Raw genomic sequence first — 27,072 nt, forward strand, 5'->3', positions numbered from 1 at the left:
TCTGATTTGTGGAAATGTTGGTTAAGATCACAGCTTGTATGCCATCATGAAGCAGATGTAAGATGGAGACAATATCTGAGGATAGCTAAACTGCTCGCGGAATCCTCAGCCTACTGGTGCAGCCACAGGGAAATCAGTTTAATCGGAGAAATTTGAGTAAACTGCTCTTTATTGGAGGTGGAGCTGCGTTAATGAGTGGCAGGTTCAGCGTGTGATTTGTAGATCAAGGTTCAAGTGATATAATTCACCTGGGCCCTCTGTTTCGGCTGGTATTCCATTTATTGTTCAACACAGAATGTAATTTTATTTTAATGTTCATTATTTAGTAACTCAGTATATTTAAAAGGAGGACATGTCCCCCTAATTCCTCACTCGCTTCATAACTACTTTGGAAGCCACATGTACCTCCTTAGTTCTGTTACTTTATCTGGGGTACGATGTCAGCGTACCTGTGTTTATTCGACACGCCTGTTAATGTTCATCACTCCTCGTTAATTTCGAGGCTGTTGGGTGTGACGGTTGTGTCACATGGAAGCAATTGTTATGTGGTTGATGGGCGAAGGGTTGGGTGTTCAGGAAGTCGGGAATATTTTGATATGAGAGCATTTATGGAAACAAAAAAAGTAAGTTGCCCATCCAATGCAATTTTTAATTTCTCCCTCATTTCCTATAATGCCGTTCTGCGCTGATAATAAGCCATGTTGTAACCGTAGATTCTTGGAACGGGCAAGTTTCTCTTCATTTATTGAAAATGAGATATGTTAAGCTTAAAACACCAGCACAACAAAGTTAGGTGCACGCGGTTGCCATTCTTTAGTGTTTGCCTGCTTTCTTTGAGGGGGTAAAAGCTAGGCTCCCCGCAGTGCACAGGCAGAGGTGGGGGGAGGTGTGTGTGTGGGGGAGGGGGGGGGGAAGTTAGTGTCCCAGTCACCTCCCACACCCTCTTGTTGCAGTTGCTAAGCTCTGTTGGGCTTTATCTTTTCTCCTGCTTCATTTTCTTAAAACCGGACGGGAAATGGCAGTGACGTGTTGTGTGGCGTTTGAATTCCCTAGCGTGAGTCATAAAAAGTGCTGAAATTGTTGGTGTAGTTTTACACGCCTTATATAGCCTGGAAGTGCGGAGCTGTCATTCTCTGCGGGATAAAGCGAGTGGTTGCTGCACGGTTATACCTTCCCCCTTCTTCGCACGGGCATCGTCCTCCCTTGGTTCAATCTTCAATTTGTTTCCTGCACCCCCCCCCCCCCAACACCCACCTTCCCCGAACTAAGTTCCCCGACCCGGTCTTTAAACAAACAGCAAACTTTTAGTTTTGTTTTGTTTTGTTCCCCCCTTCCAACGACGATGGACTTGTACAAGGTTACCCTGGAAGGACCGGCTCCGTGGGGGTTTAGACTGCAGGGAGGAAAGGACTTCAACAAGCCTTTAACCATGTCCAGGGTGAGCGAGAGCAACCGGGAGACTGAGACATTTCTTCCTCTCTCTATATGTTACCCGTTTCAAAAGCTATTGGTGAAATAAGTAAAAGGTTTTGTGTTGCAAATCGTCATCTTGCGAGAACAAGAGATTCGAGACAGCAGTAGGCAGACAGACACACTTGTACTGCATTTGCGATTTAATGTATGGAATCACAGCTCACTCCTCCAACTCTTGGAGGATTTCAAAGCACGCCCTGTGTTGTGCTGCAGGCGCTTCACGTTTGGAAGCGGAGGCGAGGCGTTAAGTCGGTCCTGGTTCAGCTGTAAACTGTAACCCCGACAGGTCAGGCCACATGGGTTCACGTTTTCTTTCGCAAAACCGTGAAATCCTATGAGCGTTTTGTGTTTCAGAGCCCACAACTAGCAGTGCTCCCCAAATTTGAAGGGACCCAGAGTAAGTTATTAATGTAGCACGAGGTGGTAGTGCGACACAAAATGGTATCTTAAAATCTCAGTATCGAAAACGCATTCCAGAGTGAATCTTGCATATCAGGAATGCACAGGGATTAGGGAAAGACTGAAACTTCCACTGTATTGAGAACTGGCTGTGTAAACTGATCCGGCCTCTCTAAGAGACTGCCAGCAGCAGCCAGCAGTCTCTTCCCTTTTTCTTTGTATGGACCAGATGAGGTTATTGTCACCCCAAATCTTATTTAATTTGAGTCCAACGAGATGTATATTTCAGTCTAGAGTAAATGTTTCTACTGACGTTTAAAATGTAATGTGTGCTGGATTGGTTCTAATTCTCTACAGGGAGTGTAATGCATGCTGTTTATTTGCAATGATTTCTCAAGATATAAGTTATGGTGAAGTAAATGTTCTGTTCTTTTAAGTATTGCCTTTTTAGTTAACAACATTTAGTTTGGATGAATCCAAAATCTGATTTCAAAAGGTTGTTGACAACGAATTGCTCAAACAGTTTGTGATTTGACCAATTTAAAATTAGATTACTTGTTCAAAATTTATTTTTGAATAATATTATCATAGTGCAGAAATTCTGAGTGTGTTTTGGGATAAAGTTTTGTTACTGATCCAGCCTCATGATCTTTTAAGTGCAAAGAAGACTTGTTCATCATGACCAGATATGGGCAAGTGTTTCTGCATTGAGAAGCAGGATAACGACACCATATAGGTCTCAGAAATCAAATTATTGAAAGGGTTTGTTCCTGTGGCTGCACGTATACGGTGTTTCCATATTTGTACTTGATGCCGTTTGTGCGCTTGTATGTTTAGCTTAGGTGTATTTGGCATCTGAAACTTGACTTCAGTGCCCTAATTCATATTCTCACTCTGACTTAAATTCAGGAATTTTGTACAAGTTGGTCCGTAAATCTTCAAGTCTAGAAAGCTCACTCTGAAGTAGTACAAACATGAGTTAGACAGTGGGAGCAGTCAAATTTGACCTACCGATGGTAGTGAAGCCCAATATACTACCAAATTCTAGTCTCCTCATGCAGAAGAAATTCTCTATCTGTATGTCAATCCCTTTCTTACCTTGCTTTACCCCATATTCTGCATTCTCTCCCCCCCTCCCCCACTTCTTCCTACATCCCCACATGGAGCCTTAGCTCATCCACGTCCTACCTCTCACTATTTCTCCTCACCACCCCTTTAAACCTCTGTCTCTGCTCTCATGCATGGTCTGTCTCTTCTCCCTTTCCCTATCCATGTCCCCTAACCCTCCTTTCTTTATTCCGTACTATTAGACTCTGCCTGTCTACCATGCCCTCTTGTTTCATCCCATACTTTCCCTTCCCATATTTCATCTTTCCCCACACTTCCTCCCCCCCCCCCCCGCAATGTGTGTGTCTCGCTTGTTCTCATTGCATTGCCCCCTCACTTAATCTAAGCGTCTACCCACACTGAAAAAGAACATTTTAACCTTCACCTTGTGGCTGCCGGTCCAAGTATTATAGTGCATTCAGCTTTGTTGGAGAGCTTTTAAACCAAATGGCAAAAAGTCTATGAAGTACAAGAAAGAAATTTGAAATGCATATTGGAATATTAGGAAGAATTTATTTCAGTGTAGTGGGACTGAATAAATTCAATTTATAGTGTTTTCTTTTTTAATGAAGACATTAAATAATCTTAATATGGTCCCATTTTGCTGCTTTTGAGAATCATTATAGTTTAAATGATTATGGAATTGGTATTCTTGGAGCATTCTTGCAATAATTGCTAAGCTTGATCCACAAACAGCGGGTTAATGCATGTGCTGGCCTTCTAATTCTTTTGAGCCAAAAATGCTCCAGTGGGGATGTTAAATGCTAAAAATGAGGTTAGAGTTTCATTGCAATTCAATTTTTTTTGACAGAAGGGAAATTGAACCAATAGTTGAGCCAAGAGCTTGTTAGCTATGTGAACTACCACGTTTTTTTTATAAAGACTACCAGTTACAACATGCAAGTTGTGTTGCAATTCTAAAAGTCCAGATCCATTTGTACTGAGCAACCTTCATTCCCAGGAGGGATTTGCTCATATGGTGTGCAATTTGTTTAAATGTTTATTTTAGATTGTTGGGAAATGTGAAGATGATTACATTTGAAACTTGTTATTAATGCCCTAATGTGAGTGAGCTGTAGTTATGTCTAGTTATTGCAAAATATGTTGCCAATTGTGTGGCATGGCCCTCTATTACATGGTTGGTGAATGTTTAGTGACACTTTTGATTTCCATGACTCAAAGTCATGCAGAACTGCACTATAGATTTATTCAAGTGAGATATTTAACACACATTGAGGATTAACACCCAGAATAATTTTAATCTTGATGAAATTAAAATGGCAAGCTGTCCTTTGAAGGACTTTTTTAGTATTATCTTCCATTGCAGAGTAGTTTAAACATCTCTACAATTTTCAAGTGAATATGCCAGCAAGGATTGTGACTTCAGCTATTAAATATTTTGGCTATGCTCCAATGCACACAGTAATACCTCAAGGCAAATTAAATCACCCTGAACATTAAAATGAGAAATTCCAGACAAGTACTGTACAGTATTCAATGACACAGCTTCTACTTAGGTTTAACATGCTGATTCAGATCCATTTCTACAAGTGAAGCCATATTACTCATTGTAATTGATGCATCCACAACAATAAAACATGTCCATAGAAGGTATTGTGTATTCTGTAGATGTCATTCACCTTTAACCTTTCATTGCAAGAATTGGGGATAAACAATAATGTTGGCTTCACCAGCAACACCTTCCCCAAAAAGGAATTATTAAGAAAATGTTGATCTTGTGTACAAGTACAGATTTAAAGTCCAGTTTTGATTATGGATTATTGACCCTTTGCATTGCTATGTGCTTATTCTGTACATTTTCATGTTATTGTGGGAGAACGCAGATTTATTGATTAAAAAATACATCGTACTGCTCGTAAAAGAATTGGGCATGGAGGTAATGGCTGTGTGTGGAGAGCATTTAATATATTTGATAGCATTATTAACTTACAGTATTTAAACAGTCTTTCGTTGCCATCCTTGTCTCTCTCCATCTGCACTTTATTTCTTCAATAGTTATGCCTTCAATATTACAACTTAATGTGGCCAGTTGTTTCCAGAACTACTCTGGTTGATATTACCTTAAATAATTTTTCTCTTGTAATTATTTCCTTGTGTCTTTTGCTTAGTGCCTTTTTGAATAAGTCCAGCTAAATTTGGGAGATCCAGTTCCTTAAGATGCATTCTGCTATTGCTGCTACCTTCTCCTATACTAACTCTGGCAATGACACTGAAGTGCACATATATACTGTAATGTCATCATGGGTGTACACATGACATTCTTTTCAATTTTCTGTTATAATTTAAAGGGATATCCAATTCAATTATGCATCACAAGAAAATTGAATGATACTTCAAAACACAGCCATTTAAACCAGCAATTAAAACAATATAAAAATCAGAATCGCCATCAACCTTGCCCTGCCAATGAAAATCAGTGGAGATCTTCCTCCTTTTCTGACCCTACCTGATGGGCATTTTTGCAGGTTCTCCATGATAAGCGAGGAACTCCCTCAACTTTGCCGCCATGGAATCGAGCTGGAGGACGCAACAACATCAGAGCCCCTTTTGGGAGAAAGACAGTTGACTGCAACTTCAGGATTTCATGTTCATGTTAAAATCCCAAAGTTGCTGTATGTTTACAAGGAGGGATGTTAATTGCTCCAGAGAATGCAGACACTTTACTGCATTATCTGGGTCGGTGTTCACTTTGCAACAATGTCAGTCAACCCTTGTAGACTGTTACAGACATCTGTGTGCATCTCTGCAGCATTTTTTATAATATCAAAGCACATTGAGTATTATCAAATAAATTTTGACATTGTTATGTAGATGTCATTAGGTCAGGTAACCAAAAGCTTAGTCTAAACAATATCTTAAGAGGGAGAAAGTTGACAAACAAGTTTGAAGAGGGAGTTCCAGTAGTTGGGATCTTTTATTAACCTGAAGGAATGGCAGTCAGTGGCGTCTCCTCAGTTTCTTACTAATTGGAATAAAATAAGGAGAGGTCAGATGAAAAACACTATGATGCTGGAGGAACTCAGTAGGCCAGGCAGTATCCATGGAGAAAAGCAGATGGTCAATGTTTCGGGTCAGGACCCTTCTTCAGGGACTGAAGATAGGAAAAAGGGAAGCCTAATATATTGGAGGGAAAAGCAGAGCAGTGATAGGTGGACAAAAGAGGGGAGGCAGGGTGGGCACAAGGTGGTGATGGGCAGGTGCAGGGGAGGAGGGGAGAGCAGATCCACTCGGGGATGGGTCAAAGGTAAGGAGGAAAAAAGGGGAGCGGAAAAAAGAGAGGGAGGCTAGGAAAGGGAAGAAGGGGTGTGCCAGGGACAGAGGTGATGGAAGAACAAATATTATGCGTGTTCAGGTGTAGATTTGTTAGATTTGATTGGATCACGGTAGTGTAGGGGGCAGGCATGGTAGTGTAGCGGTTAGCTTAATGATATTACAGCGCCAGCGATCCAGATTCGATTCCGACCACTGTCAGTAAGGAGTTTGTGCATTCTCCCTGTGACTGCATGGGTTTCCTCCCACATGCCAAAGATGTACAGGTTAGCAGTTATGGGCGTGCTAATGTTGGCGGTGGAAGCATAGTGACACTTGTGGGCTGCCCCCAGAACACTCTACGCAAAAGATGCATTTCACTGTGTGTTTTAATGTACGTGTGACTAGTAAAGATATCTTACCTTGATCTTGTAGAAACATATAAAATTATGAAAGTGATAGATAAGCTAGAGGCAGGAAGGTTGTTTCCATTGGTAGGTGAGACTAGAACTCAGGGACATAGCCTCAAGATTTGGGGGAATAGATTTGAATATCTGGAACTCTCTGCCCAGAGAAGAAGTAGAGGCTACCTCATTAAATATATTTAAGATACAGTTAGATAGATTTTTTACGTAGCAGGGGAATTAAGGGTAATGGGGAAAAGGCAGGTAGGTGGATCTGAGTCCACGGCCAGATAGCCATGATCTTATGGAATGGCGGAGCAGGCTTGATTGGCCAGATGGCCTACTCCTGCTCCTGTTTCTTATGTTCTTATGATCGACTCAACTTTGTGGAAGGTTCAGGAGAAAATTGTAGTGGTCAGTCTAGTCTTGAGGTAATAGGCTTGGATGAGAGTCTTGGCAGGAGAAAGCCTAAGGCTATGGAGGAGAACATAGAAATAAACAGGCTTGGTAGATGCGGAGGGTTTATAGGCTGAAGTTTGGCCCAGAGTCTAAAGGAATGCTGATTTTAGCTGGTGGTAGGAGGAATGGAAAAGTTGGCTAGAGTTCAGAAATACAATGGGGGGAGGGGGGGTGTGGGGTGGGGAGCTAAAGATGTTGGCCTTGGAATTCCCAAGACTTATTTGAGGGACACATTTTCTCATGCTTTACTGGATATTGGACAGGTAATATGACAGATCACATGTAGTGGAAGGAATTGTATACTTTTATGAGCAAAAATGGAAAAGCTCTGCTCTGTGAAGTTTGTATTCAGACTAAATAATTCAAAAGATTGATAGTAAGACATTCAACAGTCCTGTGCAGAACTATTTTGAGTTCATCTTGTGGCTTAGATTAATATCATTTAGAACATATTTTAAAATGTATTGTTTAAATTTTATGGAACCTGATCACTTTTTGACACTATATGGCAGCAGTTAGTTAAAATTTCTCAAGATTTGTATTACGGTGAACTTGTAACTCAATCTCTCACTGGCAGAAATATGTCAGATATCTTTGTATTTTCTTGTCTAGTGTAATTGTGCATTTATTAAGTAAACCTATCTCCCTGAGAAGGCAGAGGAGAATATTGAGTCCAGCAGTCAGATCCTGATGGTGTGTTGTTTTACTGTGTTGTTCATGCCCGCACACACAGAGGGAGTGGTGATTATTCTGCTGTTACTCAAAGGAGCTCTATAGATAGTGGAGAGCCACTTCTGAACATCTGATGAATAGCCAGCAATTTTCCCAGCCATTCTCGCAGTGTGCTCATTCTTGTAATCCAAGCCCGACTGATGTATGGAAATGTTTTGTTCTCATGTTGCAAAAATGACACTTGCATTGGCAGTTCTTCATCATGGTGTTGTCACAGCTAGTCTACTTAAGCTACTAGTCAGTGGTGACAGCAAAGACGATGATGTTAGAGGATTTGACATTAGTGATGGTGTTGAAGATCAAGGGAAGATAACTAGGCTTTCCCTTGTTCAATATGATCATTACTCATCAATTCTGTGGTATAAATGTCACTTGTCACTCGTCAGACTGGTCTTAGGGAACAACTTTGTTAAGATGATTGTGAGTAGAGGCAAGTACTGAAACTGGCAGAATGTTGTACTGAAGCAGCTGAGAATCATCTATTCCCTTTGATTCTGGGCAGGATTTTATAAACAAATCCCACAGGTCAATAAATCTCAGAACTCAAGCTTCTGTGAGTCAATGAATATCCGTGGTGATATTCATGCAAAATATGTAGGCAATAAGAGGAGATCTCTAGTGTCCTATAGTTCTGATTCAAGCTATACCAGCAATCACATCGAGAAGCTTTCATAAACAGCAAATTTTAAAATTGTAAAATATATTATTCTGAAATATCAGAATTGAATTCCACATTTTAACTAAACTTTTTAAAGGTCAGAGGTGTTGCTGAGTATTGATTATTGCTGACTATTCCATTAATCATTAAGATCTCATTCAATAAATTGCAACATTTTCTGAGTATTTTTCAGCAAGGTGAGTCTAAGTATTTTCTTCTCATCAATTCAACTGATTTTATTCCCAGTGGAGAAGGCTACAAAGATATGTGGGCAGTGGATTTGTCCATGAAACAGACAAACTCTGTGCTCTTTCACTGTGTAATTGTGGTTTTGCCATGACTTGAATTGCAGAATCTGGATCAACATTTGCCTCAAGGAGGCTACTGTTTGTGTGCAGCTTAAAAACAATTGTTTAGCTGGTATTATGAATATGTATCATTCAGCTGAAATACATGTATTATTGTAGAATTTATGTGGATATTGGGCAAACACGAACTCTATATTGGTAGTTCTGAAGCCAAAGGCAAAGTTAAAATTGCTTTCCGTGGCAGTATAGCAACTATGCACTATAGGTTGGGTTTGCTGAGACCTTAAAATTTATGTTCAGAATAAATATATTTTATGTGTTATAAGGAAGATTAGTTCCATTGTGTGCGTTGTCTGGACTGTTGGTTTCATTATGGTGTTGGGGGGGGAGGGTGTTAAAGTTGACTGACTAATTTGCTCGAACAGGCAACTTGGATATTTCAGTACTGCGGTTTGATTAAGATCACCCTCCAACGATGACTGTTTCTTGGAATTCTAGCTATGTTATCTGCACAAGGATGTAAACAGAAAGGAAGACACTTTGAAATTGCAGGGCAATTGTTGAGCTCTCATTTATCACTAAGTGATACAATACAGGAATGCTTCAGCCAAGATATTGACTACAGACCTTTCCTGTTCACCTTTATCTGTTCCTGTCATTGTTCAGGACTAATATCTATGCTTTTATCTGTCATTTTAATAAACTACATCTTACAATTTTCTCAACCATACTGTCTTCAGCATATTGCATTATATTTAAAACGTTGGGTTTGTTTAAATGGCCTTTATTTCTTACGTGCACTTGGCCTAGCTTGGGGTATTTGAATTTTCCCCAAATTCACATTCTCATCCAATAGATGGAGTCAGCTTGAGTTTCAGACTATCTTGCGGAGCAACCAAAGGATCTTTGTGTAAAATTCTGAAGCTCTTGAGCAAAATTGGGACCTGCACAGGGGCTTTATTGATTTCACAAAGGCCTTTGATCATTAATCATGAAGCCCTGTGAAGATGCTAGACAGGTTTGGTGCTCTTCAAAATGTATTATGGTTCTAAGGCATTCACATGATCACAACACAGAACACTGCTCGTAATGGTCTGGAGATAGTTCCATTGATCTTCCACACTGAAGCTAAACAACATTGTGTTATTGCCCCAAACATTTTCTCCATCTTCCTACCAGACATCCTTCCCCTCTTTAAAGACTGCCTCCTCACTGAAGTTGACGTCAAATATTGGACAGATAGATAGCTCATTGCTCTCCTACCTTCTGCACAAAGACTGGAGTCTCTAATGCATCTATAACTGATCCTCAGTATACCATCAGATTAGCCTTCAACTTGCACTGGATCTTTTAAACTTAAGCCTTGGATTCTTGATGGACAAAAAGGGACTAAGGTGCTCCATGAGACTGCCTTGGGCTTTGCACTTGACTATCTACAAATCACCATTGACAGACAGACCTTGGACAGTTAAACAATTATTTTACCTTGGTAGCTGCTTCTCTAGTGTCAATGCCGGAGAATTGATCTATGTGCACCAAATCTTCTGGATCCAACATGATTTGTGGATATTTGTTTTTCATTTTCCCAACAATTGCCCATGGCCAGAAATTCCATGGTGGTTAAAGACAGCTCAAGAACACTGAAAGTATATCTCGAGGCTGGTATAGACATTACAAGGGCCAAGTGATCAGTTACCTCAGTGGCACCATATCTTCCATTGAGCAGTGGCTTCCTTTGAGGAGAAGCATTTCACATTTAAAATGGGGGAAGGAAAGGGAAAGAAACCCAGTAGGCAGCTGACATGAGAAAATAGCTAAATTCTGCAGGCGGGTTTGTTGTTCTAGGGTTGCATAGTCATCTCACGGCTAGTTAGAAACTCCAGTAGAGACCATGCTCAAATTGAGGGATTGCTGCTGACTTGTTTATGCATTATGCAGTATTTTCATCCATTGAAGTGTTTGAATCTGTGGTTTTTATTTCTTGCCTCCTGCAGAGTAAGCACAATGGCCCAGGAATTCTTTAACATGGGTAATTTTATGCTGCACGCAAAGGAACTTAATCACATGTAATGTGCAGTTCTTGCACGAGAATAGATTGCTTCTAGAGTCTCCCATGCATGTGATGCATTTGTTTCTGGAGATGCCCATGATGACACGTGTTCAATGCAAGTTTGGACATCATCAACTTAAAATTCTTTAGATCATACTTGGTCCGTGAAGGCTGCAGATTCCTTCTTGCCTGGTTTTCATAGTGGATGTGAGGTCTACTTTAATGTAACTTGGAGAAGCTGTATTTCTTGGATTAACACCAAGGAGTTTGATGCTTAGATCCTCTTGAATTTATTTGAAAAATTTAACTTGCCCTTGTCTAAACCCATCTTGCAGTGGTTCTTTCTGGACTCTTGCTACCAGACCCTGTTAACCTTCCCGGATCCTTCAACACCCCAGCTGAAGCTTTGACCACCATGGTGGCGGAGCTGATGGAGAAAAAGACATTGTGTAATAGGATCAGCCTTGTGTAGTTTACACATAGTAGCTGGGCTACAAGTAGACCATTTTTTATTTTTAGCTCAGTGTCTCCTGCTTGATGCGCTGACATGCTCTGGAAATAGGATAGCCATTAAAGATGAGCTGGTGATCTATGGAACATAAAGTAGCAATCCAGAGTCCGACAAATCATTAAATTATAGATGTGAGACTGCAGATGCTGGAATCTGGTGCAAAAAAAACCCACAGCTGGAGGAACTCAGTGGATCAAGCAGCATATGGGGTGGGGTGGGGAATTGTCAATGTTTTGGGTCAAGATCCTGCATTAGAATTTTTTTTCTAACATAACCATAAATTTTGCACACTTAAAAACTAACTTATTCTGCAAGTCCTACTTGTGTTTTCTCAAATATGTTGGGTAACTTGTAGATTTTTTGCTTGTTTGTCTTAAGGTTAATTTTAACTTGAACTCCAAGTAAGACGGCATTTCCTGGGAAGAACAGAGGGCCAGAAGAGGCAAAGCGAAGTACATTGTTAATATTTTAATATTTTATTTTAGTTCACTTGTAGACCAAGAAGAGTTGAAATTTTCTGCCAGCCTCTGCAAGGAATTCTTTGGACTTTGCTGCTTTGAGCTTCCTCCCTTGTGTGTAATCCCTCACTCAGAACTCTCGCTATGCTCAGTGGTTGGGAGGTGAGGAAAGACTCATGGCTTAAAAACAGAATGCTGGCAATGCTCAACAGGTCAGACGGCACCTGTGGAGAGAGGGACAAATCTCATTCTTCATGTCGTTCATCATTCACCAGATGCTCCTTGGTCCATGCCAACAACCCTAAGTTCTTGACTATGATGATGGCAGCAGCTTGAGTTCCTGGCTGTTTGCTTACTAAACCAGCGTGCTACTGAAGTTGGCCTGTAAGAGGTAGTTAAGACTCTTTCTCTACTTGACAGAAACATTGATTACTTTACCACATATCCACCCAAGAACTGAACAAGTCAACAATCCTCAGCTTTAACATTATGATGCAGTTCTGGTAAATCTGAAGGGAGCTATTTAATTAAAATTGACATAAAGATAATGTATTTTGGACTGAGTTCATTTATTTTTCTGCACTATATTGGCATCAGCATGCTCACTAACCTTGTGACTAATATTGCAATCTGAATATTGTTGGTTTGTAGCATTGTTTTGCATTGAAGGTTCATCAGTGGGTTTTTACTAATGTCTGATTTGGTTGCCAGAAATTAATACTACCCATTGGGACTTGATTACAAATTCACTATTTAAAAATTCTCGCTTGTTTCTGCACTTGAGTCTTCGACTGCTTAACATTATCAATCTTAATAAATGTGATACTTTCAGTGAGGCAACTTAAAATTGGCACTGAACATTGGCTTCAGAATATTGCAATCACTGTTGAGTTAAGGGAGGTTTACTTTGTCTCAGCAATGTTAGTTTCACTATATAACACTTTGTTATGACATGTTATTGAGATATTGGCATAGTAATTTGTATCAAATGTGTATTATAATAGAGTATGCGTGTTGTATTCTGCTTCCATAATGTAGTTCTTTGAGGCCAGTGTAACTAAATTTTGGATGCTGTGTTCAATACTTAAAATTGTGTATTCAGTGTCTGACTGAGAATAGATTTCTATTCATAATAATTGCATGCAAGGGTGTGGAAAAAGTGGCCTTGGAACTAAATAGTTTCCAAAGTGCTCTCTAAAGCTCTTGTGTAAAATGTCTGATAGAGATTGATAGCTTTGTTTAGTCAACAACAACTCCATTATCATTGTATGATGCAGCAATCAAATTGTCACTGGTGAACCAGATTGAATTCGCTCTTTCTATTTTAATTCCATTGTTAAGTCACCTCCTCCTGAGTCGGTGTGATGTCTTTTTTTTCCCCCTCTTGCTCCACAACAGCCTTGTCCCTCTGTATAAGAATGTTAATTTTATGAAAAACTTTGTAGATGCTTTTGCTTCCTGAATAACTAAGATTAAGATTTGCAACGTTTTTGACCAGATAGAAGAGAGAATTGTGGATCCTGTTGCTCTGGTGTACATTTAACCACAATTCATTTGGTGAATAGAAATACAAAGTAGGACAATTCAGCCTTTGAAAAGACACCTACGGTTTATGAAGGGGTCACCTGATCTGAATAGTAAATAATTCCTTTCATAAGCCTAGAGATGAAGAAATTATTGCCATTATACATGCTATTAAAAAAAATATTAGTAATTTGTTTTGCTTTTTGTTATCTTGACATTGAATCTGCCTCCATTATACCATCACCACTGCAGGTCCAGGTTTTTCTACCCCACTTTTTTCCGCTCACCTTTTGACTCATTCCCCAGTGGATCTGCTCTCCCCTCCTTCCCCTCACTTGCCTGTCACTATCTCTTACCTGCATCTACCTTTCACCAGCTTGTGCCCGCCCCACCTCCCCTCTTTTGTCCACCTATCACTGCTTTGCTTTCTCCTCCTATATATTGGGCTTCCCCTTTTCCTATCTTCAGTCCTGAAGAAGGGTCCTGACCCAAAACATTGACTTCTGCTTTACTCCACAGATGCTGCCTGGCCTGCTGAGTTCCTTCAGCATCAGTGCTTTTCTTCATGAAGTACATGGTGTATATTTTAGTGAACAATGAGAAGTGGACACTAGAGCAATGAATGTAGTTATTGCCATATGAAAGCAGAAATGCTTTGAATAGCTACTTCATAATTGTATTAATTTCGTATACAAGAATATTGCCTCTTAGCAAGTTTTTTTGTTTTTGCTGTTCATATCATTTTTGTTATTCATCACGTGGTTCGATCAGCAGGAAAGGAGTTGCAAACATTTAGTATGTTCAAGCCAATGTATGTTGTCAGTTAGAAAATGCACTAACATTTCTTCAGAATCTAACTTCAGAGAATGAGCTACCTTTCACTCCTTATGCCTATGGTCTGGGATTGTTTTAAAATCCATTACTATTTTATAAAAAAATATTTTGCCTATTGACAAGTGCTAAATTTATGCCACATTCTACAACTTATGTATGTGTTTAAATTGCTTGGAGAAGTGGCCAAATATTGAATGCTTTTTTTTGGTTAACCTTGTGGATTTGTAAGTACTTGTGTTTCTTGGCAGGGTTTAAAATATTGCATAATTTTTTTGAGTACCCAGTACAGTCTACCTTTCAATGTAAAATGGAAATAGCAATAGCACTGCCAACAATGAAATGCAAAGAACAAAACGTTAAATATTTGATATGTCTAGAGCATATAAGGAGGCAAATAAATCTTCCCTGTTAAGTCAATAGACAAAGATGTTTTTGCCTTATTGTGTTGTTTTCAGTCAAGGAATGTCAAAGAAGGTTCCCTGGCATAAATGCCATCAGATTGTGTGGGATGTAGCATGCAGGCATTTGATAGATGGTAAACTAGTCATGGTTAGACATGCAGCTATCCTGAATTACTTTCATGGCAAATTTACATTAAGATGTTTAACACATTAAATTTTAATAACTGATTGCACCAGTTGTATATGGCACTGTGTATTTCAGGAATATTTATGGACCTGCAGTGTTAAGGCTTGCAGATTTCTTTCCAGAAATAAGAGGATGGAATTTCACATGCTGTAAACTGACTCCTGAATGACATTTCTCTGCAGTGGCCATAAACAGCTGCAAGCCCTCTGCTAAATCCGAAGGAGCAATGAATTAACTTTTAAGAGATACATATGTAAGATAAAACATTTGTATAACTTCTGGATTTCATTGAGTTCAATGCAGGTGCTTTTTAAAAAGTGATCTACGATTTTTGCTACACTCCCTTGACGGCTTAAATTTATGAGGAAAAGCTAATATGAAACATTCACTTTTCTATAGCAAGATGAGCTGAAAAACAGTGTTTGTGAGGCTGTTTTTAATGGAATTAGCTATTTTGAAAAAAATATTTTTTGGGAAGGCAAACAATAAGTAATTGAAACAGCAAGTTTAGGACTTTATCTTGTTTCCTTGTATTGTGGTAGATTTATAGATACTCTAAATGTGCTTTGATGTCTGAGCAGATACTATGGGAAAGTATTTGGTCTAAGTCCATTTTAAATTCATTTACTTAATATTTTGCATCAAGTAGAGTAGTCTGTTAAGCAATCAAACTTAATTTTATAAGTGAACTGTAAACTTGTCACTAATTTCAGTAATTTTCATTTGGAAGCCTAATTTGTTTCTGCATTAAATGCCATGGATCGTCTTGTTATATCCATTGTATCTTGTAGTTGCTAACTAAACAAGCCTCTTATTGACTGACACAATGTCAGCTTCAAGTTTGGCTTTTAAAAAAAACTTTTCTTTCTCAATATTGAGAGATGCTTTTCTTGCTGAAAATGTTTCGTGCTTCCTGCCTGCATTGTTGGGAGCTCAAATGAAAACAGGAAATGCTGGAAGTACTCAGCAGGTCAGGCAGCATCCATGAAGGGAAAACCTGCTGTGATAAGGCCCTGTGTCATGGTTGATTTCTCCAAGGCAGCCTACACCTGCTCTGGCAGTATCCGTGAAATTCAGACCATGGTATTGCCTGTGAACTACAAGTCAGATTTCTAGCATTATTTACTGAATATGGAGTCCAGAGGAGCAACACCTGTAATGGTACAAACATTAACCAAATGTTTGCCAATCCTTCCGCCAAATAGTCCAACATATTCCCCAATATTTGTATTTCCATTACTATGCAGTTTTTTTAATGATGGTTATGATGATTGAGACAACATGTCCTGGAGTTGACTGTAAACGTGAGGTGCCTTTTGTTAAGTCATGGATGTCCAATACTTACCTGGCAAAGCCAGAAGCACAAAAGGAATTGGAGAATGTTGAAGCAACTAATTGACATTATCCAAATAAAAAGTTTCCCAGCTAGAAACTCAAAGCTATGGGACTGAAATGTAGTGGAAGCAATTGTGATCAGCATCTTGTAACAAACCTCATGCATGATGAAACACTAGATTGCCTGGTTCTGTGCATGTTGCTTTGGGTCTTGCACACAACTGAAACATGGATCATATTAGATTGTTGTGTATTGCATGTTTCATTCCTCCCCTGTGAATCTAATGTATGCAATCAAAGTGCTGTGGGCCACATAGGAAAACAGGACTGAACATTAGGGGCAATTCCCTTCACCTGCACTAGTTAAGCGGATTGCCAATAAATTCTAAGTTTGTTGGGCAACCAGAGCAGTTACTCTCTTTGAATCAGCAAAATTGAAATTTGGAGCAATGCAATACACTGAATGTGCAGAGTACTTGGGAGATGAAGCCTTCCATTTGTTAACAACAAGTCCTTTATTTCTTGTCCTCCTGCTCTTGCAGGAGCAAGAGAGGGGTCAAAGGAAAAAGTGTTCTGAGCAAGGGGGTCTATTCCTCAACACTTCCAAGAGCCATGCTTGTACCTCCTGAATGAAGTGCAATGAATAAGGGGATTTAATAGATTTTGAAAGTGTTGCCAGTGAGCATCTTGTCTCATTGAGGTTCAGATGCATTAACTATTCCATTAGATTGAGGTTGGCATGGAGAAAAAGGCCATGCCTGGAAATAGCAAGTCCTTGTTGCTATTTGGTCCTGAAGTTTGAACATTTCACAACATTCCCATTGCTCATTCCTCCTCCAACAAAATTGATCATAAACCCAACTTGATAAATATAAACTGCTGCAGTGAGGAACTCAAATTTATTTTGCAAAGCCAACTGTAAGCAGCTGAGAAAAGTTCCTTACAGATCCAAAAACACTGAACAATGTTGTCTGTTTCCTTTCCTTTTCTTTTCATGTGACATTGCTTGTCTGAATACTTGTAATCAGGCCCAGAGGATGCTGCAGAACTGGTAGAAGAATGCATTTTTAACTATTTGACGTTTGCAATTAGCTGTAATAGGTGACCATCAGTAGCTCTGAGCCCAGGTGGCCTGACTTCAGATTGCACTGTCTTGCCATGAGCAAAGGGGATCTGGTTTAGCTGACTGTGAAGTGTTTTGGTGAGAAGGTGTGAGGTCATTCAACTTTGACCTGCCTGGAGACCAGATCTTCTGGGCAACACTACAGGCAGTCTGCCTGCCACCACCTCGCTGGCACTTCTTGGCCCTTGTGCACAAGATATTTCTTCTATTGACCTAGTCAATCAGATTGTCCAGCTCCGTGCATATCAGTTGGGATGCCCACACTCATGCTGGAATATTCCTGTTAATGGTACCCTCTTCCACTTTACGAAATGCAGACTTAATGTCAATTGGATCTAGTGTGTAGGACTGAAATGTGTTTTGGATTACACGCTCTAATGGTTAAACTGTTGTGATTGGCACATTTTAACTGCACCAGTCCTTGGACAAAAATTACAACAAAAGGCCCTGGAGCAAACTGGCATGGTTCTCCCATGATGCAGTGGGAGCTTCATGTAATAATCAAATATTAAAATATGAATTATTAATGTCTAAGTTCTTCTAGGGTGTTGCATATATACAAGTACTTTTGAAGTGCAGTCACTGTTATGGGCAAACTAAAGCAGTTTATTTTCACTCTGCCAAAATAGCATGTGATTATGTCCAGGTAATCCATTTTTGTAATCTTCAACCACTATTAAATGTTAGCCAGAGTACGAGGGGGCCATGAGATCTTTATCTCAGCTTGAATGAGCAGATTAAGCTTCTGTTTAACAGATGATACTTGTGCTAAAATTGCACCCTGTCAGTTCTGCATCGAAGTAGCTGAATTTTGTGCTCAAGTCTCTTGGAATGGGCTTGAATCCACTACCTTCTGACTGAGTGATAGTTATACCAACTGAGCTACAACTAGCAGCAGATTTAAACTCCAGGTTCTCCTGGATGCTTCTGTGTTGCGCTGTGTATTTGTTAAGGCAAAACAGTAGAACCATAACTGCAGCTTGTGATTCATAGTGGCACTTTTGACTAACAATTGCTGGTAATTAATAATTATGCTAAATCAAGAATAACAATTTTTAAAGTGCCTGTACCTGGAAAAAGCTGGTATAATGACTAATGGAGGACATAATCACGGTATTGAGTTATTTTGTAGTAGAAATGTCAGTTTCATTGCTATTTTAACTTAGTTTGAACTGTATACTAAATTGTAACAGGCACTTAAACTGCAGTAAATGCAATATTGCCTGCACAGTGGAACTGATGTTCCAGGTGATTCTAGCATACACGTTTCACTTTCTGCCATTTTTAATGATTCCAATTTTTTTTAAAACAAAATCACTTAAGTTGGGTTTTTAACATTTGTGTTAGAACAGTTTAATCCAAATAATAATTGAAGTTTGTTCCAATGCTGTATTATCAACAGTTTTGTTAAGAATACATTTTTTGGAATTTTTTACATTTTTAGGAATGGCAGATAAAATTTTATCTCAATCAATGTATAAATGAGTGTGAAGCATCCACTCTACAGAAGGACTTGATGTATGTTCAACATCCTTAAAAGGGTCTAAACCTCAATGTTTCTCTATTATTAATGCTGGTGACTCAAATTCAGCTGGAGTGGTTAGCACACCAGATTGTTCACAAATCCATATTGTTTCTTGTGGATTAGCCTGTATTTTCCAAGCACACAGTTGGGTTTTTCGTGATGGTAAACTCTTGTGACTTCACTAACTTATTTTTTGGTAAAACTGACCTGTTGTGTTACCCTTTTACCATAATATTTTTATGGAACACTGTATTGATAAATGGTAATAGTGTAACGTTAAAGTTGTTGTTTCCATTTTGATAGAGTAATTAAGGAATATGTAAGCCCAAAGTATGGAACATGGAAAAAGTAAAAAAAAAAGGATGTTTGTCAATTTTGTATACCCTCTTGATCATGAACGAAGTTGATGTGCACTCCCCCCACCCCCGAAAGAAATCTTTGCACAGATAAATATTTATCGAGAAGTAACTCACATCTGTTAATTTCTTGGAGTTGATTGCAAGTTTCTCTTGAGTATTTATCTGAACACTTTATGTCAGCCATTGTACTACAGTTTTCAGTTGTTCCATAGATGCATTGTTGCTTGTGCCAGAACCAGGGTTAGAGGTGATGTCAGCACTAGAAGTGCTGCTATTGAATATTTGAAAATTTGAGCTCAAAGAACATAAAGGTACATCTTTTCACATGAAAATGTTATTTGAAACAATTAGCTTTTTTGACCTTATGAAAGAATTTGCTAACCCCATTATCATTGCTCATGAATTATTACTTATTGATATTTAAAACCATACATTATTTCACACCAATGTATGTGTTGGAGTCATAATGAATAGTTTGCATTTTTCAATAATGTACGGCTACGTGATTTCTTTGCCAAATCCAGCTGTGGGTGAAGATCCTATAATAAGGGTACTGAGGGCAATTACAGTGCCACTTGGCTAAAATAGACTAGAAATTGATCCTAGGTTGTTTGTTTTTGGTGATGTTTTGAAATATCTTCATATTGCTTCCAATTTTGTTTCAATGAACACTCATCTTTTCTACAAGTAAAGATGGATATTAAATTCATGTAGGTGTTGTAATGTAGTGCACTTGAGTCAAACACTAGATGAATTTGCTGAGCCAGCAAGGGAGCTTATTCTTTGTGATGTGAGAGGTTAGTTCCTGAAGCCTTTCCTAAATAGTACAACATGAAACAGCATCTCTTTAAATTGTGCCAGAATAGTTTTCATTTAATCTTTTAGAAACATTTTTGTGGCAAAGAATTAACTTAATTTTGACCTTTTTTATTTTGCTACTTTTGAACTTTCCTTGTTTATATAGTTTCCATATGTCTGCAGTGTTTTATGCAAGTCAAATTTCAACTTGAAGTAAAATGAGAATGATGAATGATGTAATTATATGATGCAGAAGAATGTTTCCTGAGGTGCAGCTGTGATTGAAGGCATTGATGAAGCAGATTCTAAATGAAGTTCTTTGGCAACTGTGTCTGAATATTTGCCCCTTGGGTTAAAAATGTGATGAAGAACCTCACATAGTCAAGACTAAAGAAGATTAACCCAAATCCTCAGGAGCATTGATGTTTTTTTTGTGGGAATTGTGTGACTTCTCCAGAGCCTGTGCTGATGACAGATAATATGCAGACTTGGGTAACTCCAGCACTGTAATAAAACACTTAAACTCTTTTGGTCTCCAAAATGATAGTGGACAATAATATCATACTTAACACCTCAAACTGCATGTTGTTCCAGTTCTCAAGAAATGAGCGAGATATGTAAGCATTGAAGCAATGAAAGAAGTGCCATAGTATAATGCACATGTCAGAAGTTTAAGTTATGATGAATAACTGGAGAATCCTGGCGCAAGATTTTTTTTACCTTTCACAAAGAAACATAGTAATTGTGTTTGCAAGTGGTGTAGAGACATCTAAGTATTGTAAATGTTCTTCATTTTTGGTTTAAATTAAACTACAGAAGGAAAACTGTGGAATATGGATTCAAACTAGGCAGAGGTAAACATTTGGACCACATTCAGAAATTCAGCTTTGCAACGAATACTTGGCATGGAATAATCATCCAGCTTATTGGAAGTAAGAATCTTGAAATTATGTGAAAAGAAATTGTTTTTTTGCCTGATGGCTGAACTAGGATAGGCTGTCACCACCATGTGCATTTGTAACCCCTTGTACAAATGTACATTTAGCTTCAACAGTACACAGTTAAGAATGGGGCAGCTGGATGCAAATATAACAAAAATGTAGATTCCAAAGATTAATGACTAAATTCTTTCTAGGTATTTTTGTCAGAACCGTGTCATTGAAATATAATTGCTCATGATGTAATGATGGAAGATTGTTATTACTGTCTTATAGTTACTTGTTTGGGATTGAACCTTAACATTTTTCTCGTCTGAGATATTTTGTTTGTAGTTGCGTTGTTTATATTGCTCTCTTTGCATTAAGGAGCTTGCTGTGAAGCACTTCTTGGTGAGATTTATGAGTAATGTCAAGGTTGAGGTGGGGAAGAAATTTAAACTTATATTCTGTTATACTTATTACAAAATGCTTGGTGTATATCACATGTAGTCCTCTTCTGAACCAGGTGGTTGTGAGTTCAAGCTCTGCTTTAGAGATTTGTGTAAGAAAACTTTAGGTTAACTCTGCAATGCAATATTGAGGGAGCACTGCACATTTTCAAATACAATCTTTCGTTAAAGTTTAGCTAAGACTTTGGTTGCTCCTTAGATGTAAATGATCCCCCTACATTATTGTGAAGAACAACAGAGCAGTTATTCTCGACACCTTGACTAATATTTATTCCTTTTATCAGCATCACTTAAAGTTTAATCTGGTCATTGTTGCTGATACGAATTTGCTGTTTTTAACACATAGCCCAGAAGAGGACTACACGTGATGTACACTAAGCATTTTGTAATGAGTATAACAGAATAAAAGTTTCATTTCCTACATTGCACCAGTAAATACACAATAGAACTGATATTCGAGGTGATCCTTGCATTGGTTTCACCTTCTGCTTTTTTAATGCTTCCAATCTGAAGGAATATGATTTTCTTTTCCTAAATTGCTTGCAAACTTTGGCTTGTTTCTAAAAACTGCTCTTCCTGGAGCTGGTACCTCAGTCGTGGACTGTTGATGCGATAATTTTTATACCCTGAACCTTGATTGTTGGAGCATTAGATTGAACCTTCGGTGATCAGATTTAGTCAAGATTAACAATGTATAGATCAATTGCAATTTGTATCATTTGGTAATCACATTGCAAGTAGATGATTTAAGAAGAGGCAGAGCTTCATGTGCATCTCCTGAAGTCTTGTCTGTTGCACTCTGTGCTCAATATGGCCTCCTTTACATTGGCAAGACCAAGCATAGTCTAGGCAACCGCTTTGCCGGGCACATGCACTCTGTCCGTAATGGCCATCTTGAGCTTCCAGTTGCAAGCCATTTCAACTCTTGTTCCCATTCCCACACTGACCTGTTCGTCATTGGCCTCCTGTACTGCCAAGGGGAGGCTAAACGCAAACTTGAAGATCAACACCTCGTATTCTGCTGAGTTAGACTATAACCCAGTGGAATGAACATTTGAATTCTCCAATTTCGGGCAAATCACTAACACCACCCCGGGTTCCTTTCTCCCACCTTCTGATCCACCCAGGTTCTCTCACCTTTGCCCTTTTCACCCTACCCTACCCCACCCCTATACCAACCTCCATGTTACCCAATTTCTTCCCCCTTGTCCATTTGGAGACCTCCCCTGCAGTCAACCTACAGGGTCTCCTATCCCTCCCTTGTCTGTCTCCACTTATCAAATGCTATAATCTGCAGCCCCTTGTTTCCATTTATCACCTCGCAACCTGTCTCTACTCCCACCCTTCCCTCCCCCCACCTGGCTCCATCTGCACATCAATGCCTCCTCACCTTCCACCTATCACCTGCCAGCTCATTCCTCAACCCTCCCCCTCACCTCTTTATTACTGGTTATCTCCCCTGTACAATCTCAGTCCTGATGCGGGGTTTTTACCCGAAACACCAACTATCCCTTTACCTCCACAAATGCTGCTTGACCAGCTGAGTTCCTCCTGCAATTTTTTGTAAGTGGATATTTGTGCTTGGGCAGTGGTGCTTTTTAGTAAATAATTGTTTATTAAATTGGAGTTATAGCACTGTAGCAAATATCCAAACTTTCCATTTGGTTTACATTAAAAATATGTTGCTATTGTCCTTTTTGCATTTGTATATGGAAAGGGAGAAGTGTGTTACTGGTCTGGTTGTAGTGGCCTACATTAGACAATGTTTTTTAGGCTAGGGGTTGACTGCTTGTGTATGGATGTGATGGACTACTAATTTTGTCATTGTAGAATCTTAAATAACTGGCTGAATAATAATACTAAAATGTTGAATGCTGCATGTTGTAACAATAACGTATAGACTATTTTAAAATGAGTAAATATTTTACTCTAGATGCAATTATTATGATGACAATTATATAAATGCACTGGTGATCGAAGTTAAACATTTTAGTGGTAGGGAGTACTCTTTAATTACAGCATCAGTCATGACTCAATTGATAACACACTTGACACAGTTATGGTGTCCAGTTGCACTCTAGAGCTTCAATATAAACATTTATGCTGACACAGCAGTCCTGAGAGAGTGTTGTGGCGTCAGATGAGGCATTAAACTGAGGATCAAGCTACCCACTTAAGTAATTTGTAAAAGGTCCTTAAACGATATATAATGGGAATACTCAGCCGGCTGTGCAGCACCTGCAAAGTGGGAATTAGGATTAATATACAAGTTTAATGAAAATTTTATCAGAGCTAGCAGTTTATTTATGAGCTGGGATTAGATCTATGGTGGTGTTTTAATGTGTAGGGGACCAGTCCCCAGTGTCCTTGCCAATGTTCATCACACAAACAACATCTAAAAATGGATTATCTGGTCATTATCACATTTGTTCTTTGAGAATGCCTGCTGGGTGTGATCCGGTTGCTTCCTTTTTAGTGCAATGACTTTACTTCAAAGCTACTTGAATATTCTTTTGTATGGTCCTAAGATTGCAAAAGGCACTATATTAATACACATTTGTAGAACTTTTGGTAATACTTAAATTTCTCTGAGTTGAGGTTTTAAAGCATTTGGAATCAATGTGAGGTAATCAATGTGAGGTAATGTCTGAAAATAATCATCATCTACAGGAAATGGGCGATGAAATCCAGATTAAAATTTGATGGTAACCCCGATAAACTAAAACCTTGTGTGTGCATTCACAGACTATTACAAAAGATGACAGGTATCTGTGGCAGTTTTACTTTCTGATGCAAGCAAGTCTAATTTGTGGTTTGCAATTCATTTCAATAAGATTTGACATGTTCTCCCACAAGAACATCTGCTCTGCTTGGTATCCCTTTAGCCCATGTGGACTGAATTTAAATAACTACAAAAAGAAATGAGGAATTTGCCTGTTTGCTTTTTTCAGTTTTCTTGATGGGAAAATACAGAAATGAATAATGCTCTTCAAACAATTAGACAAGTGACTTTTGCATGTTTCTTAAAGTACCTTGTTCATTCAAATGGTCTTGGCTGACATCCAAGTACAATTTAGGAAAGTAAATTAGGTCCTTTCCTGGTCCATTTGGGTCATCTAAAGAATAAACTTGATTTAATAGCACCTTTCACTTTGCCCTGATACCCCTAAGTTTTATGCAACCTGTTAAGTAATTTTTAAGTATGACCTTTGTTACAATTAGAGAATAATTGGATAATTCATCTATTTGCATACCAGGAAAAGTAAGGGACTATTTAGCCCCTTTTTGTTGAGAACATGATTCTGTGTCCGAAGTGTTTCTCCCACAGCCCTTATTACATTTGGTTAACAAAATCTTAAAAAAAACAACTTATTTAAAATTACCTAACTGACCTTGTCTATAACTGTTTACAGAAGAATTCCATATTTCTACATTGCTCTGTGTAGTGTTCCTTTATCTTAAAATTTTCAAACCATGCCTTGTAGTCCTAGATTCCACATTCAATGCAATTAACATATTTCTATCTGCTTGATTAGTTCGCTTTAATATCTTAAATCACACCTTAACCTTTCAAGTTCCATAAATGCACCCTAGGAATTCTCTCCTCAGTCCCTGAGCCACCCTGAAGTGTTCTATTGTGGCAACCTGCACACACTAAATCTTATATTCAAGTTGGTGCATGGTAACTAGATTCAGTTCTGCAAAAACTGCTAAACAGCTACAGTTGTCTATTGTTATCAGCACCTCCAGGCACCTTCTTAAATCCTAGTAATCAGCAGTTCCCAAAATGTCAAATGTTTTTTTTCATCTACTTCACATGCTTTCATCCTGTGACCAGAATAAGCCTCCCCCATTCTGAAAACAATGAAAGGTGAATTTTATGGAGCCCATAACATAACACAAATAACTGTTGCTTAATGCATTCTGATTAATGATAAACATGTTTTCTTCTTCATTTCCACTTCCTTTCGATCCACTTATTACATTTTTGAAATGCCATGGTTAATTAACCCTCAGCTTGTTAACTATACAATATTCCAGCCAAACTCTGGCCACAGGTTATTCTGTGCCCATCCTTGGGAGCCATACGTGGGCCTCAAGACTTATTCTGTGGCAACAGTGTTTCACTGGGCTTTTGTGTGCAATCATAAGTGGGTCATCGGCATCTAACATTTCTTGTTTTACATGACCAAATGAGAATAGTGATCTAACTGTACCTACACTGCACAACAGCTAATCTAATGAGCTCCCATGTTCAACCCTTTGGCATTACAGGATACCTTTCTGGTCACCTTCACATGGTAGCATGAATTAACTGCAGTTTTCTCTATCCCAATATATGCCTGTTAACAAAACAAAATAAGGCAGTCTTCAGGATTTTTCACTTTTTAAAACGTGTCAATGTACTGTATAGGTGAGTTGGAAGATTTTTGCTTTCAATGAAATTCTGATGGCTAAGGAATTCTAAAGTATACATTTACTTACATGAGAAGCTTGTGGGGAGTGTATTTGGTCATGTGAGTGTAATTACATTAAATAATGCCCTGTTTATTTTTAGGATTAAGTTGTACTAAACATCAAAATTGTATGTTTTGCTGCAGGTCACACCAGGTGGTAAGGCAGACCAAGCAAATATCGGGGTAGGAGATACTGTTATATCCATTGATGGTGAAAATACTGAAGGAATGACTCATCTGGAGGCACAAAACAAGATCAAGGCCTGTGCAGGGATCTTGAATCTTTCCCTGGGGAAGTAAGTTAGAAGAATGCAGATGGAGAATGTGACTTGTAACCTCTGTAAACATAATCGTGCTGATGTAGGAATGGCAGTTGCATACCCTGGTTCCTCGTAATCCAGTGGTCTGCTTGTAAACTGAGATAATTATAATTTGGTGTGAAGTTATGCCATGTGGTTGAATATGATCAATGACCTTTTCTCAAATATTTAAGAACAAAGATTGTTTGTAATCTTCTGCTCAATGTGGAGGAATTTGAAGAAAGAACATTGCATGAATTGCTTGCTTTTTTCAATTTTAACCAGAATTTTTAGGGTCATGGAGGAGTATTACATTGGTTAATGGATGTATTTGTATTTCACAATTTTCATTTCACATGCTTACAGGCTAACGTTTCAAAGAGTTCTGTTATGTGAAGATGTTTTCAAGCTTGTATCTTGCACCATATTTTATAGCGGCATTCTAAAAATTACTTTACATTTGTCATTTTGTCCTTCTGATAACAAAGCAGAAAGAGTGAAGATAGTGACAAAATTTCCTCCCCAAACCACAAGATCTCGACTACATTTTGTAAACAGCTACTTTGAGTTGATTTTTATTTTAAATAACTAACTGTGTGGCATGTTGGTGAAAGGAATGAAGGTAGGCAAAAATGAACTAAACAGTTTAATATTAACGGGATAGTGTGGGGAATGGAAAGAGATACCCAAAAGTGCATGAATGCAAATCTTGAAAGTGGCCAGAAGCAGTTGAGAAGATTTAAGGGATTGATGACCTTTATCAAGGCATTGAACACAAAAGCAAGGTAGTTGTGGAGAAACTATTATAGAATATCAGTTAGGCCTCAGATGGAGTACATGATTGGTTCTGGACACCACGCTTGAAATGTGTAAAGGCTTCAGAGAGCAGAAAGAAGCACTTGCTACTATAATGTTATGTGAAGATGCTAGTGGGCTGGGGTTATTCCCCTTAGTGAAAGAAGCTAAAAGAAGGTCCAACAGGGATGTTCAGAATTTTGAATGAGTTGACCAAAT

General features: G+C 38.6%; 1 protein-coding gene across 8 annotated transcripts in view; it reads left to right on the top strand.

The window, feature by feature from the left end:
- Positions 1-368: 368 nt before the first annotated feature.
- The window catches only part of pdlim7 (PDZ and LIM domain 7), a 112,692-nt gene continuing 85,988 nt past the window's right edge, over positions 369-27,072 (top strand). For 2 of the 8 annotated variants that reach the window (XM_052013765.1, XM_052013770.1), the window contains exons 1-2: positions 1,075-1,438; positions 25,904-26,055. In XM_052013765.1, the coding sequence (XP_051869725.1) occupies positions 1,343-1,438; positions 25,904-26,055 (248 nt within the window). In that variant the 5' untranslated portion in view covers positions 1,075-1,342. Of the gene's footprint in view, positions 624-962; positions 1,055-1,074; positions 1,439-1,710; positions 1,760-25,903; positions 26,056-27,072 lie in introns of those variants that run through there. The other 6 variants (XM_052013769.1, XM_052013764.1, XM_052013767.1 and 3 more) reach the window with 6 other exon arrangements.

This window comes from Pristis pectinata, chromosome 4 (assembly GCF_009764475.1).
Source record: "Pristis pectinata isolate sPriPec2 chromosome 4, sPriPec2.1.pri, whole genome shotgun sequence".
NCBI classification, from domain to species: Eukaryota; Metazoa; Chordata; class Chondrichthyes; order Rhinopristiformes; family Pristidae; genus Pristis; species Pristis pectinata.